Source organism: Pleurodeles waltl, chromosome 5, assembly GCF_031143425.1.
Source record: "Pleurodeles waltl isolate 20211129_DDA chromosome 5, aPleWal1.hap1.20221129, whole genome shotgun sequence".
NCBI classification, from domain to species: Eukaryota; Metazoa; Chordata; class Amphibia; order Caudata; family Salamandridae; genus Pleurodeles; species Pleurodeles waltl.
This window is the reverse complement of record NC_090444.1, coordinates 154,310,970-154,329,933: the sequence shown is the minus strand read 5'-3', so window position 1 is coordinate 154,329,933 and position 18,964 is coordinate 154,310,970. Positions and strand designations below refer to the sequence as shown.

The 18,964-nt window shown below is 44.8% G+C and overlaps 1 protein-coding gene across 1 annotated transcript in view; it reads left to right on the top strand.

Annotated features, from left to right (window-relative positions):
* Positions 1-18,964, top strand: part of LOC138295492 (calpain-2 catalytic subunit-like) — a 196,360-nt gene that overhangs the window by 138,659 nt on the left and 38,737 nt on the right. Inside the window, exons 14-15 of the mRNA XM_069233832.1 lie at positions 4,045-4,104; positions 12,326-12,383. Coding sequence (XP_069089933.1) covers positions 4,045-4,104; positions 12,326-12,383 — 118 coding nt within the window. The remainder of the gene's footprint in view (positions 1-4,044; positions 4,105-12,325; positions 12,384-18,964) is intronic.

The window sequence follows — 18,964 nt, the reverse complement described above, 5'->3', positions numbered from 1 at the left end:
TGTAACAGAATGCTTGGCTTTAGATTTGCATTTGCTGAAAACATTACCATTCCCCTCCTGAGAAGGAGGCCTGGGAGGAAACTCGTCCTCATCCATGGGTGAAGAAGCTTCACCAGTCAAAACAGCGCTAGCGGATGGTTTGTGGTTAGACAAATCCTTATAATTTCTTTTTCTGCTATCCCCCGCAGAATGGGCCAGAAAGGATTTGTGGACCATGTTTTGAACAGTGGTCTCAAATTTTTTTGACATTTTTTGCATTGAAGCTGAAACAGCTTTTCCCACAGCCTCATTAATGAGGGTGCCAAAATCTTCAATATTAACTGAAGACGAATCCTGAGGCTCCATTATACAGTACAAGAAATGGCACTTGAAATACAATTGTAGCAGGTATGAGGAAAAAAAGAGAGAGAGCCCCTGAAGAAGGGGTTAATAGCAACCAGGAAGTAATGATAGGCTGAAGGAACCGAAGAAACACGCCCCTTAAGGCGTGTCCAGGTCAGGCAAAGGACGCTGTGAAGCTGAGGTGAAGAAGGAAGACTCCGGGACTCCGAGCGGCGTGAGGAAAGAAATTCGGCACCCCGCGGTAAGGAGCGTTCGCATTAGAACGTTCGCATGCCGGAGGCCAAATGCCTGAAGACGCACGTGAGCACCGGTCATAAAGCCGCAGGTGCTGAAATGAAACGCTGCGAGGAGTGTCAGCGCATGCAGTAAAAACCGGCAAAGCGCCGAGAAAAGTACGCGCTCGAATCTCTACAAATAAACACAGTATAACAAGAATAAACACTGAAAAACGTAGGAGAGAATAAAAGCACCACTTATCTTGACTGCGAGCAGCAAGAAAGAGGGCTGGTCGCAGTCAAGCTTAGTGGTTACGTAGCACCGTGGATGGTGATTGGTGCATTGGTTATTCCTGTTCTTCTCCCATTGGCTTTGGTCTTGTTAAGCCTCATGGGAGTTGTAGTTTTCTTGACTGCTGCTATTTAAAATAAAGCAAGTTAGAGAAGCATAATAGGAGCCTCCGTTCTTGACATAAAATTTCTAGTCTGGGTTTTGTTCTGGACGGGGTTTCATTAACCGTAAGAGCAGCTCAGCAGCCTGATTAATAAGAGTCTGTAACAGGCTGAGTGAGAGTGGGCTCAGTTCAGACTGGAACTGATAGGATAATTCATTCTCCAAAGACTCCACTTATGAATATTACAGCTTGATGGGTATTGCAGTGCCTTGTGTTGTAACCACCAGGGATCTGCTTCTCATTAGACCAAGGAGGCAGCTTCATGCTTCTCCTGTTAGCCAGAGACAGAGCAACATGGCTTACGCGAAACCTCATGCATCTGCCACCATCATGGAGTCAAGCTGATGCGTCAATCCCAAGATTAGGACCAGCTTTATCTCAGTGCGAGCGGTGCAGCCACACCAGATGCTGACCTGAATTGGGGGCTCTGACCTCAGGGGGCCAAAATGTTTAGAAAATAACTTAGAAATTTGCGATTTAAAACCTGCTGAAAAGTTCATTGTGCATCCAGCCTTCAGGAAGCAATTAAAATCTCAAGATACTTTTTCTGATTAATGTTCCTGCTAGGGAGAGAGATGGAGTTTTGTCTAGCTGCAGCTCTGACTAGCCACAAGGTAGCGTAGAGGGTTAATTTGCCTGCTGCAAAGAACAGAACTATATTTTATGTGGATAGCTGAGTGGATTAGTAAAGCCAGCCTCTACTAGCGCTTTAAAATAAATGAATGTATGTGAAAGGGGAGCTGTGGAGGGATGAGGAGCACATTTACTGGGTGGTAGGGAGGTAATCCGAGGAGGTGGTCATGGGGTGGGGCACCAAAAGAGGCTGTCGCACAGGGCGCCACCAGCATTAGAGCCAGCCCTGCCCAAGATCACACGTCACGCAAATCCATTCCTTAAACACACAGCAGTGGTAGGTAGAAGCCTAAGCCCTAATCTGTGTGTCCCAGTGAGCATAGTTGTTGATCATCTGCCACTCCACCACCACTCTGCGGGTCAGAATAAGAACTACTGACTGAAGATATAGCAAGCAAATGAATACTCTGGTCAGGCTACACAAAAAAGTAGGGGGTGTCTGAGGAAGTTTGCTAACGCAGGTTGGTCTGCTTTAAATCAGTGGGTCCCAACCTGTGGTCCGGGGACCCTTAGAGGTTCCACAACTGCTTAGAAAATTAAATAACAGGTTAGGTCCCCAGCTTTCAGTAATGACTGTGTGGGGGTCTCCAGATTCCAATAATGATTCAGTGGGGGTCCCCGGGTTCCAGTAATGATATAGTGGGGGTCCATAGAAGTCAAAAGGTTGGGAACCACTGCTTTAAAGCACAAAGGGAAATCAATGTGACATTTGGTCCTTGTGCTGGCGATACTAATAGCCTCTGTGGACCATACAATACGTTATTTGTATATTTTAATGTGTACATGGTGGAAAGCTGCTCCACTTACCGGAGCACATCCACAAAATACATTTGATGTGGGCAGATTTAGAGGGTTGTTGGTGTAAATATGCTCTAAAAGCAGGAGCAGGCCTCCATCTCAATCCAGGAACTACCCAGAGTTCCTAGCCTTTGTAACACTAATACACGCACATTTCTATAGATATAGATATAACTTAGATATGTAGACGGACGGGTGGATGGATTGATGTGTGTATCTGATTGTGGATATCGGCATGCTTCTGGAGGCAGAAAAAGAACAGGAGGAAGTGACGATGGATCCCTGTTCATACCTCACAGGGATGGGTAGAGATAGTTGGGGCAAACTTACTGGTTTAAGGAGAAGATGGCAAATTCTGTCCATTCAATGAGAGAAAACTCGTGTGGTAAGAACCGAGACAAGGAAGACAAATGAGAAGGGAATTAACTGTGCCTTGAGTTGTGGGAAGTATGCTTCTACAGCTTTTCCAAAGCTCACTATGTACTTCAGATGCAGGGGCCTTCCATTTGTTTGGCCCTCTCACAGAGAATCTGTGATCACTTTTCCAGCATAAAGTAGGCCTTCAAATGGCCAGTATCAGATGATCTAGTGGATCAGGTGGGACACTGTCCGCTGATGTTCTCCTAGTGCTATAATGGAGACGGATTATCAAGGTTTCCACTTTATTATTGTATTACACAAGTTAAATAAAACAATGGCAAACACCTCAAAATCATAACATAGGATATAGAATAATTCTATTGGAGATAAGGGCTCCTTGTCCTAATATAGAGAAGAAAAAGAGTATTGGTTACGGAACGTTGTGCTACAGTATTCAGCAGTGTGTAAAATGTGATGGAAAAAAACAAAAGCGCACACATTCCCCTTGTATTTTTAAATCACGCAATTAAATTTATTCAAAACACTCATTTAGATGAAAGCCACTGTTGAAAAGTTTAAAACCAGGGATTAACTCTGCAAAGAATACTAATCATTCAGGTATATGCAGAGTAAACTCGGAGTTTGAAAGGAGGTGTGTTTGTCCACATGCAACTATTGTTAAGATCTGAGTCCTGACATACACTACTTGTCCTCTTCATGATATTTAAAATGAGATGGCTACTGCTTTTTGTATACCTGTAATTGGGGAATTTAATGTTTGACTAAGGCCCCAGATCAGGCATTGCCTTAGCCGAGTTTTGAGATTACAGTGACCCAGTAATTCATCTTGTAATGTTTCCTGCCAATATAAGCAATTGTTTTTGAGCTTTCCAGGGCACAAAAGAGTATGGAATACAACTATGAATGGAAATAACTCAAACAATATTGAAGGAAAAGGCTGTAAGCAGGAGAGAAGGCAAGTAACGGATAGGATGGGAAAGAGGGATAAGAGGAGAAAAGGAAATGAGTACAGTGTGAGTGATCATTGAGGACGACTAGTGTAAGAGACCTCATGGTAGTGGTTTGTGAGGAAGAAGAAACAGCTCAACAGAATGCTGACTGTCAGATGGTCACATCCACTCCTTCCACCCCCCCCTTTTCAAGGAAGGTACTCATTTAAGGGTTGTGTCTAAGGCATTTACTTCTTTTTAATTTGTGTTCTTTTCTCTGGTGGATCTTAGGTGAATACAGATGAAATCGATGACAATTTCCAAAGGCTTTTTCAACAATTAGCTGGAGAGGTAGGTGCAATCAGGAACCTGTTACAGCACCTACAGAGCATCCAACATCTGTCTGTTACTATGTGAAGTCATCCAGATTTCATACATTCTTTAGCTAATTTATTTTTCCAATTTTTCTTTCCATACATTCACAGGAGGGTTTGGAGGTACAGTGATGTGTGCATTATTTACCTGTTTCCTGCCCTTGTTTTCTCATCTAGTATTAATTCCATACCATTGAATTTGCAATATTTATAATTTTCAACCCACTGGAAAACCCATTTTCTTATCACAAATTCTGCACACCCTTATTTTTTCATTTCTTGTCTTACTATTAATTTTCCTTTTGTCAAATGAGCGGGTGATTCGTAGTGCTTGGTGTGCATAGTTAAAATGTCCATGCCCAGATGGCGTGCCTCATGCATAGCTTTGGTAATAGACATGCCTCATGCTTTGCTGCAGTACTGTCTGTCTTTTGCATACCATCAGTTCCAAACAATACTGTGTTCATAGCAGCAAACGCCAGAATATGATTTGTATGGATTGTTTACATACCAGTACTCTCCAGCATGTGGCTTATGCATATCTGCTGTGTCCAGCATGCATTTACTGCAGTGCTAGTATAATGTGATCACACTATGGCTTCAGCATTAGTCGTTCTCTTACTGTATAACTAAAGACATAGTCCTGGTCCTTATATGATGTGGCATGTTGAGACGTGTATCCTCTGTTGCAATGTTAGAAACTGTTTCTGCATAACAGCAATGTCAATTGTGTATCTGCTATGTCCACCTTGAGCTTTGTCCACTACAGCTGTGTGAGGCTTGTGCATGCATGCACTGTAAGGCTAGTACTATGTGCACAAATTCTGTGTTTGCCGTTTCCACTGCATATGGGTGTTGTGTTTCAAATTTAATTTCCAAACTACATTTTTTAAAGAGAAAATGGACATTGAAAATATCAAAAGATAAAGAACCACTGCACAAGCCACATAAAATTAGCATATTAGTCTTGTAGATAGCTTCAAAAGCCTTGCAGCTTCTGCACTACAGAAGCATCAAGTGTTATTCTAATTGCTGCAGAGCCACATGAAGTCTATTGGATTGCCATTTAAAAGCAAGGTTCTCTACAGTCTTACGCACAGTAGTGCTCAGGCTTGCATTCCTCCTTTTACCCTTTCCTTCTAAAAAGTTGTAGCGAGTGTTTGTCATTGTTGTCATTTGTGGCTTTTGTCTGCTAGACAGCTGCAGTGTCATCTCTGCCCTTTGTGCATAGTTGCAGTGTCAGAAACATTTATTTTACTCTCTGAAAGAGTCTGCACGTTCATCCTCATCACTCAACATTGGTTCCTACAAATGGTACCTGTTAACACGGCCCCCACAAGCAACATATTTTAAGTGAGTCTCAAGACCTTACCCATCAAAAATGGAAAGTGTTGTTTTGATTATGTCCACACTAATTATAAGGTAAAACCTAGGCAGGGCTCAGTGAAGTAATGCGCATAAGGTGGAGTGAGACATATGTCATGCATAAGCTGGTTGTGTTGGAACTGGCTGGCAGATTTGTTGTGTGGTGCATCATCCACTCCATGATAAGGCGCGATATTGGCTCCTTTCTGGAGTCCTGCTGTGTTGGAATGAGCTTGATGTTTTAAAGCGTATTGGTCAGGCCCTTGCTGTTAACGCGACAAGGCTCAAATCTTGAAATGTTGTGGCATGATGGCCCTTAGGAAGGTAGTTTTTCAGGCAGGGAACAGTGTTGATCATTACTGTCTTCTGGGTCAAGTGCAAGTCTTGATGGAGGCCTGTTTGGACTGCACACTGGCAAGTTGTACTCTAGAGCTTCTGGTCCTTCAAATGCTTTCATGACCCATGCTCAGTTATAATTTGCCAAGGAAAACCTGAGAGTTATTAAGCTTTGTGGTTAGGCTTGCCTCCTTTCATTTATCTTGCTTGTCCAGCCACCTAGATTTCTATGACACCCATCCAAAATCTCACAGCCCACCATACTACTTGACTGCAACCTTCTCAGGAAGTTCTTCTGAAGCTCAAGGACTGCTTCTCCTAAGAAGCCTTAGTCAGATTCTGCTTCTCCTCATCCTCTGATGAAAATGGCAAAGCTCTCTGCTACCCATCCCTATGTTTCTGGGTCACTCAAAAGGAAAACTAAAAACTCTCCGAATCCATTCCAGTAGACCTCTTGTGAACTTGGGATAGTCACTGTTAGAGATTGTAATAAGGGGTTGGAAAAACATCTTCACTTGTTACCAACTCTTCTGTGCCAAGCAGCCCTCCAAGAGATTTGCTAGACTACAGATATGTAGCTTCCAGTTACCTCCATGTCACAGGGGCAGTTTCGTGGTGACCTGACATTTTAGCCCAACACTATCTGGCAGCTGTAGGTCCATACTTGGGGAATGCAGAACTACAAGCACCAGAACTCATATATGTTTAAGGACTGACTTAATGTAGCCCTCTTAATATGGGCCTGCTTGGCATTGATGGGAATATAGCCATTTTTCACCGGCTCCAGGTTTGACTGCGATTTGCAAACCTTGGCTAATAAATTAGGGAAAGATCCGATCCTGAAAGATAGTGTAAAAATTATTGGTAATCCTATTGGCAATGGGTGTCTGTTAATTGAAGCACATATATGAGATTTGGGGTGAGTTCATATTGGAATCCCCAAATATTTAGGGCATCCAGGGTCTTACTCTTGTAGGTGTGTGTTTTGTGTTAGCATGCAACTCCTTAAACTTCGTTTTCCCTTAACCCTACCCATTTTGTAGTACTTATTTCCCATGCTCCCACCACTCCCTCTGCTTAATACTACAAGTACAAGAAAGGCGTATATATGTATGCCTGTGTGTTCGGAGATCTCTGCTACTAAGTCAGAAAAGACAAGGGAGACAGAGGTTGAGATCTCTGGCTGTAGGTTTGTGGATTGCATTTTGTAACACATGAAGCAGTACTACTGGAATATTACAATATGGATTTCAAATTGCCTTTGTGAATCAGGCCCTTTGTCACTGTTTAGTAGAGTTGTAAAGTATGGTACTCCTTCTTCCAGTTCTGTAAAACATTGACTAATTTTGCCTTATTGATGAGGGACAACAATTTGATTTGTTTTCGTTCAGGCACCACTGCACCTGATTTTAAAAATGGTGCACTTAATTGTAGTAGCACATTTCAGAAACCAGAGGATCCACATGTACCTCTATAATGTATTCATTAGAACCTTCTCAGGAGAACTTCAAAGTCTGTAGATAGTTTTAGCTGTTGCATTGTAACTATTGCATAGGTATAATGAGGCAGAAATCTAAATCACCAGAAGTACTAGAAGACAGGGGTCCAAGTTCCAATAGCCCCTTGATTAACCTCTGTCACTAGTCTTTCGCATAAACTTCTCGAGGCATTTCAGTGAATGCAATATGCTCTATAAGGACCATAGTTACATACAAAGAGATATAAATTAATCTCTCCTCTCCACATCTGATGGCGATTTTCTGAGTTGGGACCGTAAATTCAATTTATTAAAGGGACTAAGCATTCTCTTCTTGAAAAATTAACTTACAGACTTTCTCCCTGTATACGTAGATGATCAGGAGAACTGTTTAGAGTTTTGTGGGCCATATATGGGTGGTGGGGGCTGAAGCTTTTAATCATGATCGGAGGGTTGATGGGGTGGGATTATTAGCAGGCCAATGAATCTTTCATTGAAGTTATTTCAGTAGAGTTTGGAAACTCCACTATTTATGAAAGTAAATGGTATGAGCCACATTAACAATTGAGTAGAGGATCGGCACACCTCACGCTTGGCCCTCAGTAACCCAGGTCCTCTCCTGGAATGTAAACGGCCTATTAGACAAGATCAAAAGATCGGCAGTATTTAACACCCTCCGCAGATATTCCCCCTCAGTAGTTCTCCTGCAAGAGACCCATCTTCTTGGGTCCAGATGCCCTATGCTTGCGAGGGGAGGATACGATAGAGTATACCATGCAGGGTTTTCCAGAGGCTCTAGAGGAGTGGCAATTCTGCTCCATCGATCTCTGCCCATGGTGGTCACTTACACGCAATCTGACTCACAAGGTAGATTCATGGTAGTCACAGGGACTCTTCATGGACAACCGCTAAACTTGGTGTGCGCCTATGCGCCCCCGGCAAATCTTGACTCCTTCCTACTTTCGCTCCACCGAGTAACCACAGGATTACCCCAAGGGACCACCCTACTGGGAGGCGACTTCAACGCAGTCCTTGACCCAAAACTGGACATTTCTGGGGAAACTACCATAAATAGATCCAAGCGGGCCTCAGCCCTAAGTAATTGGGCGGAGAACCTCGGCTTGTATGAGGTGTGGCGCACCTGGCATCCCAGAGAACGCCAATACACACATGCATCGGCAGCCCACCAGACGCAGTCCAGAATAGACCTGGTGTTCATGCCCGCCCTAGATTTCTTAAAAGTCGCAGGGGCAGAGATTCTTCCACGGGGGGGTCTCCGATCATGCACCAATACGAATCCGACTGGGTAGAGCAGACCTTACCAGACGGCCTATGTGGCGCATGAACGCGTGGCACTTACAAGATAAAGAATACACCCAAGAGTTCAGGTTGCACCTCGGCCAGTATTTCGAATTAAATGAGGGCTCGGTTCGGTCCCCAGGAATGCTTTGGGCTGCCTGCAAGGCCACTATTAGAGGACATGCCAGAAGCATTCTTCGGTCCCGTGAGCGGGATCAAAACTCCCAGATCACCGAGCTAGAGAACAAGGCCCGGAGACTCGAATGCCAACATATAAACTTGGCATCGGCCTCGACAACGAGGAAACTGACCAGGGTAAGAGAAGATATCAAACATATAATGCTAGAATCGGCCAAGCACATGTGGAGAGCCTCAGCAGCCTGAATCTTTGGATGGGGGGATAAAAACGGGAAGCTACTGCATTGGCTGGCCACCCGCCCCATGGCTAACAGAATTATACCGGAGATCTTAGATGACTCGGGCACCCTTGTCAAAACAGCAGTGGAAATCGCACATAGCTTCGCCTCCTACTACGCCCGTCTATACGCCAGACACCCACGCCCTGCTGTTGAGAGAGAGTCCCCCCTACTAAATGAGATTACCCTTCCCGGGGTATCCCCAGAGGCGAGAGACAGACTGGACGAGGCCATTGGTCTTGTAGAAGTATGCAGCGCAATATCGGGCCTGGCATCAGGCAAAACACCAGGCCCCGATGGCTTTCCAGCGTAATTTTATAGTAAATGCGGCGATATTCTGGGTCCCCACTTGCTCAACATGTACGAAGAAGCGGAGAATCATGGCCGCTTCCCAACAGAGATTGATCAAGCCACTATTGTGGTGATCCCCAAAACCCAACCCCCATCACGACACTGTTCAGCGTATCGGCCTATCTCGCTCCCAAATGTGGAAGTCAAGGTGCTCTCTTCAATCCTTGCTTCCAGACTGAAGGAGGTAATGCCCAAGCTGGTGCACCCTGACCAGTGTGGTTTTATGCCCACTCGTAGCACAAGGCACTGCATCAGATGATTACATCTTGCTTTGGCACACCGCAAAGCGCTATTGCATACGCAACTGGCACTGCTTTTACTCGACTTCGAAAAGGCCTTTGATACGGTGGATTGGTCCTACCTCGAACAGGTCCTATATAAAAACGGGCTTGGGCCTAAATTCCGGGGATTGGTGAAACTCCTATACTCTAATCCGACTGCCCGAATCAGGGTAAACGGAGTAGTCTCCGACCCAATCCCCATTGGCCGTGGGACTCAACAGGGTTGCCCGTTATCTCCCCTGTTCTTCGCACTAGTGGTAGAGCCATTGGCGATACTACTGAGAAGCGACCCACTGATCGAGGGCTGGCGCTGGCCCTCTGGTTCGGAGGACAGAGTGGCTTTGTACGCAGACGATGTGCTCCTGTATATCTCCAACCCATCCAAAAGCGGCCCACGCGTCCTGGAGATCCTTAGACTTTTCGCGGAAGCCTCAGGACTGACCCTGAATCCAGCCAAATCTTTACTGATCCTCCTTCATCACTCGCGCGACTGTATAGATTGGCAACGGAATATCCCTGTACGGAAAAACAGCTTTAAATACCTCGGGATACATATCTCACTTCTCCCCGAGCTAGCGTGGGAACTCAATGTCACGCCGCTTACAAAGAAAATCAAAATCGACCTCCTGCGCTGGAAGGCCCTCCCCCTGAATCTACTTGGTAGAATAGCACTGTATAAGATGATGATTCTCCCCAGGCTCTTATACCTCCTGCAGAATTTCCCACTCCCCATCCCCGTGAGATGGTTCAAGGAGATGGACTCTTTAGCACGCCAATTCATATGGAGTGGCTCACGTACAAGATTGTCGCTAAAAACCTGTCAGAGGGATGTATATGAGGGTGGACTGGGCATGTCGAAAATTCAATACTATTATCTAGCGATGCACACACTTGTAATCAATGACTGGATGGGAGGTGGATGGACAGACCCCGCATACCAACTAGAATTACAGACAATGGGATACCCACGGATCCTTGACACACTCTACGGGAACCAGATACCCGAGAGACCCCAGATGTGACCAAAGTGGTACTTCTGGGATGGCGTACAGCCCAGAAAGTGACGGGGTGGTGGGGACGTCTAACCCAACAAACCCCGCTATGGCATGGAAAGCAGCTGATGCATGTGGCAGGTCTGGAGGACTTTCAGAAATGGGACACCATAGGGATCTCCACGCTGGGAGATATTTGGAGAGGGGCACACATACGATCTTTTCAAGACCTCCAGAAACAATATTCCTTAAACAAGACACAATTCCACCGATATCTCCAGTTACGCCATGCCCTACTAGTTCACCTACAGACAGGAGACACCATACCCGAGCATAGCCCCATGGAAGCCAAGGCACTGATGGGAGACCTGGGAAGGGGAGGGGTTTCTCAGATTTATCGCACCTTGATCACCGCCGCTGGGGGACCCCTGAGAGAGCTTCGCCAAAGGTGGGAGAGTTGGGTGGGACCCATGGAGGATGCGGACTGGACAGAAGCACTAATGGCCCCACGCTCCCTAACGATGGCCACACGCTTCCGGTTAATACAATCCTATTTCCTACATGCAGCATACCTCACACCCGCCAGGTTGCATAAAGCAGGCCTCCGCCCCACAGCAGAATGCCCCCGCTGCAGGTATCATACAGCTGATTTCTACCACATGGTATGGACATGTCCGATTATAACGGCCTATTGGGAAAGGGTGGTGCAAGAGACATCCGGGGTCCTGCAGGAGGTGGTTGAGAGGTCGCCACTGCCCCTCCTTCTGGGGGTCATGGGAGATACAGAGCTACGAAGAGCAGATCGGTCCTTCTTAGGGGTGGCGTGTCTAGTGGTCAAAAGGGACATAATGGCAGATTGGAAGGCCAGGGTGGCTCCGGCACTGGCTAAGTGGAGACAGGGAGTGGACTGGTGTGCGCAGCGAGATAAACTTGTGTACGAGGCCAGAGGTTGCTTACACAAACACAAGAAGATATGGGGGAAGTGGGAGGACGTAGCGGGCCTTTAAGCGTTGATAGTGAGCAATATTTAGTAATAAAAAGTGGCAGGGACCGAGGACGTGACCATTATTGTTTGATGCCCATTGGCATTATGTTGTACTGTAATCACAATTATTTTATGCAAAATGTAATAAAATCTCTTTATCAAAAAATACAATTGAGTAGAGGAAGATAACTTGAGCTCTCTGCAATGGATTTATTCAGTTCCCTTCTGCAGTACTGAGGCTGCCAAAAATAAATGTTTGCCAAACTAGAGCTTCTAGGTGACCCATTATTGTAGTGAAATTTACTCTGAACATCTATTCTGTCATTCCAGATTTTGTTGTGTGACATTTTCAGCCTCTGCCCTATTTTGTAAATGAACAGAGTTAAAGTTTGGGGCCCGGCTACTTGATGTACTCCTGGTGGGCCACTGGTGGTGGAAAAGGGTCTGGGATAGTTGCTTTCAGCGTGCAAGTAGTTATTGTTAGGCCTGATTAGTGAGAGGTGCAAGATTTAGCATTTTCTTCAGGGTAGGTTTGGGTAAGAGAGAGGCTACATTTGTTCCAAGGAAGATAGTGGGAATGAGGAAAGCTTGGCTTTGGAACTGTCAGGAAAATAGCCTGAGCTCCAGACTCTTATGTCACACATGGTACTAAGAGTGTTTGTATCTATTGTCACTGATGATTTTATTTCTCCACAGGACAAAGAGATCTCTGCATTCGAACTGTGCAATATTTTGAAGCGAGTGATATCTAAGCGTAAGTCTTTTACCAATTGAAAGATCTAAGGTGCCAAGCACTTTACCCAATCACTCCAGGTTATATATATATATATATATATATATATATATATGTATGTTCGGTGGCATGTGTAGCTGCAGATACACATGCTGTGCACTATCCTGCCATCTATTGTGGGCTCTGAGTGTTACAAGTTGTTTTTCTTCGAAAAGTCTTTTCGAATCACGAGACCGAGGGACTCCTCCCTTTCGGCTCCATTGCGCATGGGCGTCGACTCCATCTTAGATTGTTTTCTTTCCGCCATCGGGTTCGGACGTGTTCCTCTTCGCTCCGTATTTCGAATCGGGAAAGTTAGCTAAATATCGAAAATTCAACGGTATTGTTCGCGCTCGGTACCGGTTTAGTGTTACTGTATCGACACCGATAGTAGAAGCGCTCCGGCAGCCCTTCGGGGCCTCCACTCTTCAGCAGGGCCTGGTTGGCCCGACCGCATCCATCAACGAAACTAATGGACCGGACCCCCTTCCGCTTCTGTCCGAAGTGCCACTCGAAGTATCCTTATACAGACTAACACTTGGTCTGTAATCTGTGTTTATCACCAGAAAACAGGGAGGATACTTGTGAGGCCTGTCGGGCGTTTCGATCGAAAAAGACCCTACGTGATCGAAGAGCGAGAAGACTACAAATGGCGTAGACACTGATAGAACAACTCGACGTCGAAGAGGAGGAAAGAATTTCCATCCAGGGGACGGAATCTGACGAATCCGAAAGTGAGCGACCCACGACAATGCAGAAAACAGTGAGTAAAACTGCCCCGTCCAAAACTCACACAAAGATCGTTAAGGCCAAGGGGATGCCACCGCCAACAGGCCATGGCTTAACCCTTCGAAAAGAAGGTGACCAAACATAGGCACCGAAAAAGGCCAAAGAATTGCCAAAGACATTCGACTCCGGTCGAGATTCAGGCACCGAACAATCTCGACACCGAGAGTTTTACTCACCCAAGGTGAGAAAAGTAACGTCGGAACTGAAAAAAGACTTTATCGGAAGCATCAGTACCGAAAAAAGCGGCTTCGGAGCCGAAAAGAAGCTCTTACACAGAAGAGCAAGGACTTTCCAGCCAAATGCATGAAAAACACAGATTTGAGCAGGAAATAAGTATGGGGGAACCAGACCATACGCAAAGGAGGTTGCATATCCAGAAAGAGACTGGAAAAATACAAACTCTTCCACCAATCAAACCAAACGAAAGCTGGCATTTCATGAGTCAGAAATGCAGGCGAAGGTGGCCAGAGATAAAACCCCACAACCAAGGTTTTCTCCTCAACCTTCCCCACTACACTCACCACAGCTGTCCCCGGTAAGAACACCTCCAATGCTGTAACCTACGCATACAGGGATGACACAGGATGATCCGGATGCATGGGACTTATATGATGCACCAGTATCAGACAACAGCCCAGATTGTTACCCAACAAGGCCGTCACCTCCAGAGGACAGTACTGCATATACGCAGGTACTATCAAGGGCAGCTACGTTCCACAATGTAGCAATGTAACAATGCATTTAGAGCCAATAGAGGATGATTTCCTGTTCAACACCTTGGCATCCACCCACACTTCCTGCCAGAGTCTGCCAATGCTCCCAGGCATGCTCAAGCATGCAAAACAGGTATTCCAAGAGCCAGTTAAAGGAAGGGCTATCACGCCTAGGGTGGAGAAAAAATACAATCCTCCCCCGCGGACCCTGTGTTTATAACACAGCAACTTACACCAGACTCTGTGATTGTAGGAGCAGCAAGAAAGAGGGCAAACTCTCAATCGTCAGAAGACGCTCCACTGCCTGACAAAGAGAGTAGGAAGTTTGATGCAGCGGGAAAACGAGTGGCAGCACAGGCAGCCAATCAATGGCGGATCGCAAACTCACAAGCCCTACTGGCTCGCCACACAGGGCACACTGGGACGAGATACAACACATTATACAGCACTTGCCCAAAGAACACCAGAAACATGCCCAACAGGTTGTGGAAGAAGGACAAGCAATATCCAACCACCAAATAAGGTCCGCATTAGACTCGGCAGACACAGCAGCACGAACAGTCAACACTGCGGTAACCATTCGCAGGCATGCATGGTTACGAAGCTCTGGATTCAAGCCAGAAATCCAACAAGCAGTGTTAAACATGCATTTTAACCAGGAACAATTGTTTGGGCTGGAAGTGGACACAGCAATTGAAAAATTAAAGAAGAACACGGACACGGCCAAAGCCATGGGCGCGCTCTACTCCCCACAGAGCAGAGGCACATTTAGAAAGCCACAATTTAGAGGGGGGTTTCGAATGCAAACACCAGAGCCTTCCACCTCGCAAACCAGACCCACCTATCAGGGACAATACCAGAGAGGAGGGTTTTGTGGCTCATATAGAGGTGGAAAATTCCCAAGAGGAAGGGTAAAGTTCCAAACACCTAAGACAAGTCAAACCAAACAGTGACTTCAATGTCACAAAACCCGAACACTTAACACCAGTGGGGGGGAGACTTACCGCATACTACCAAAACTGGACACACATAACTAAGGACACATGGGTCCTAGCCATTATCCAACATGGTTATTGCATTGAATTCACAAATTTCCCGCCAGATGTGCCCCCAAGGGCACACAATATGTCAAAACAACACTTAGACCTATTACAACTAGAGGTCCAAGCATTATTACAAAAACAAGCAATAGTTAGTACCCAACCATCAGAAAAGAACAGGTGTCTACTCACTATATTTCCTAATTCCAAAGAAGGACAAAAAGTTAAGACCTATATTAGACCTCAGAACACTGAATCTCTTCATCAAGTCCGATCACTTCCACATGGTAACACTTCAAGACGTGATTCCCTTATTAAAAAAGAGGACTACATGTCAACGTTAAATCTCAAGGGTGCCTACTTTCACATACCCATACATCTTTCTCACAGAAAATACTTAAGGTTTGTAATACACGGCGTACACTATCAATTCAAAGTGTTACCGTCTGGGATAACAGCAGCCCCAAGGGCATTCACAAAATGCCTTGCAGTAGTAGCCGCTCACATAAGGAGACAGCACATGCACGTATTCCCATACTTAGACGACTGGCTCATAAAAACCAGCACTCAACAACAGTGTCTTCTTCACACGCAATACGTTATAGAAACTCTAAACAAACTAGGATTTTCTATAAATTACCAGAAATCACATCTGCAGCCATACCAAATACAACAATACTTGGGAGCAACACTCAACACACAAAAAGCGATTGCCACTCCAAGTCCACAAAGGGTCCAAGCGTTCCAAAATATAACATCAAGCATACAGCCAAACCAACACTACCAAGTAAGGTTTGTAATTAAACTTCTAGGCATGATGTCTTCATGCATAGCCATTGTCCCAAACGCAAGATTACACATGCGGCCCTTACAGTGCCTAGCAAAACAATGGACACAAGCACAGGGTCAACTCCAAGATCTAGCGTTGGTAGACCGCCAGACACACTTCTCGCTTCAATGGTGGAACCGTATCAATTTAAACCAAGGGCGGCCATTCCAGGACACAGTGCCTCAAGACGTGATCACAACAGATGCTTCCATGATGGGGTGGGGAGCACACCTCAACCAGCACAGCATACAGGGACAATGGGACAATCAACAAAAACAACTCCACATAAATCATTTAGAACTGTTGGCAGTGTTTGTAGCATTAAAAGCATTTCAACCACTAATAGCCCACAAACACATTCTTGTCAAAACCGACAACATGACAACAATGTATATCTCAACAAACAAGGAGGGACACACTCGTCACAACTGTGTCTCTTAGCACAAAAAATTTGGCATTGGGCAATTCACAATCACATTCACCTAATAGCACAATACATCCCAGGCATTCAGAACCAGTTGGCCGACAATCTCAGTCGAGATCACCAACAAACACACGAATGGGAAATTCATCCCCAGATCCTACAAGATTACTTCCTACGCTGGGGAACACCAAAAATAGACCTATTTGCAACAAAAGAAAACGCAAAATGCCAAAACTTTGCGTCCAGGTACCCACACCCTCAATCCAAGGGCAATGCGTTATGGATCAGTTGGTCAGGGATATTTGCTTACGCTTTTCCCCCTCTCCCACTCATTCCTTAGCTGGTAAACAAACTAAGTCAAAAGAAACTCAAACTAATACTCATAGCACCAACCTGGGCTCGCCTATCGTGGTACACAACACTGCTGGAGTTATCAATAGTACCTCACATCAAATTACCAAACAGGCCAGATCTGTTAACACAACACAAACAACAGATCAGACACCCGAATCCAGCATCGCTCAATCTAGCAATCTGGCTCCTGAAGTCATAGAATTTGGACACTTAGACCTTACACAAGAATGTATGGAGGTCATTAAACAAGCTAGAATACCCACCACAAGACATTGTCATGCAAACAAATGGAAAAGATTTGTTTACTACTGCCTCACTAATCAAATTCAACCACTACATGCTTCCGCAAAGGACATTGTAGGCTACTTATTACACTTACAAAAGTCTAAGTTAGCATTCTCTTCAATTAAAATGCATCTCACAGCAATATCTGCCTATCTGCAGATTACACATTCAACATCGCTTTTTAGAATCCCAGTCATCAAAGCATTTATGGAGGGACTAAAAAGAATCATACCCCCAAGAACACCACCAGTACCTTCGTGGAACCTTAATATTGTATTAACACGACTCATGGGCCCACCATTCGAACCCATGCATTCGTGTCAAATCCAATTTCTCACTTGGAATGCAGCCTTTCTAATAGCTATCACGTCACTTAGAAGAGTAAGTGAGATACAAGCATTTACTATACAAGAACCCTTTATACAAATACATAAACATAAAGTGGTTCTCCGTACAAATCCCAAATTCCTACCAAAGGTCATATGCCATTCCACCTAAACCAAACAGTGGAACTCCCAGTCTTCTTTCCACAACCAGACTCCGAAAGAGCCTTACATACGTTAGACATAAAAAGAGCACGAATGTATTACATTGACAGAACAAAACAATGTTGTTAAACAAAACAATTGTTCGTAGCCTCCAAAAACCTCATGCAGGTAATCCTATATCCAAACAAGGCATTGCCAGATGGATAGTTAAATGTATTCAAACTTGCTATATTAAAGCAAAAAGAGATCTACCTATTACACAAAGAGCGCATTCCACTAGGAAAAAAGGCGCCACAATGACTTTTCTGGGGAATATACCTATGACAGAAATTTGTAAGGCAGCCACCTGGTCTACGCCTCATACATTCACGAAGCATTACTGTGTAGATGTGTTAACAACACAACAAGCCACAGTAGGACAGGCTGTATTGAGAACATTATTTCAGACAACTTCAACTCCTACAGGCTAAGCCACTGCTTTTCGGGGAGAATACTGCTTATTAGTCTATGCACAGCATGTGTATCTGCAGCTACACATGCCACCGAACGGAAAATGTCACTTACCCAGTGTACATCTGTTCGTGGCATGAGACGCTGCAGATTCACATGCGCCCTCCCAACTCCACGGGAGCCTGTAGCCGTTATTAGTTGAATGAAAATTGTAAATTTGTAAATAAACATTATTTTAATACACATTATGTACATACATACCTACTCCATTGCATGGGCACATCTAGTATATTCACAACTCCTACCTCACCCTCTGCGAGGAAAACAATCTAAGATGGAGTCGACGCCCATGCGCAATGGAGCTGAAAGGGAGGAGTCCCTCGGTCTCGTGACTCACAAAGACTTCTTAGAAGAAAAACAACTTGTAACACTCCGAGCCCAACACTAGATGGCAGGATAATGCACAGCATGTGAATCTGCAGCGTCTCATGCCACGAACAGATGTACACTGGGTAAGTGACATTTTCCATATATATATATATAAAAAAATCTCCAAAAACAAAGCGCAGCACTCCAAAAGCCTTCGTCTAATTCTTTAATGTGTTCCAAAACAACCCATCATCACCACCAACGCATTTAGACTATCGCAGTCTTGATCACGGTAAAGGCTTTTGGAGTGCTCCGCTTTGTTTTTGGAAGAAAATTAAATGCAGGGAAATGGTCCATCCCTGACGCAAGCACCAGCTGTGGAGCGTGCCGTGAGAGGACTGTTTTGTTTGAAGAATATATATGCAAAACAGTAGAAGCGCAATGGACAACCAGTAGAAGCAGGATTCCTTTTTTCGGTCTGTCCATAATCACATGCCACATTATAATGGGAAGTTTGATGATAATAGCTCAAAGTATGGGGTAAGGGTTTAGATAGTATAATTCATTACAAAAACGATCACACAATGTGATAAATTACTTAAAATAATATTTGTTCCATAAAATGCGGTGAACGACTATTACAATTATGTTTCTCCATATAACAAAATAAATCTTGTTAAAGTAAGGGAGCTACACAAATCAATAGACACCTTACAATGTCACCTCAATGCTCTATGGAAAAAATGGGTATGATCGAGAGACTGATTATGAAAGGTGGATCAGGGTCCCTTGCAGTGTTTACATTACTGGAGTTAGGATTAC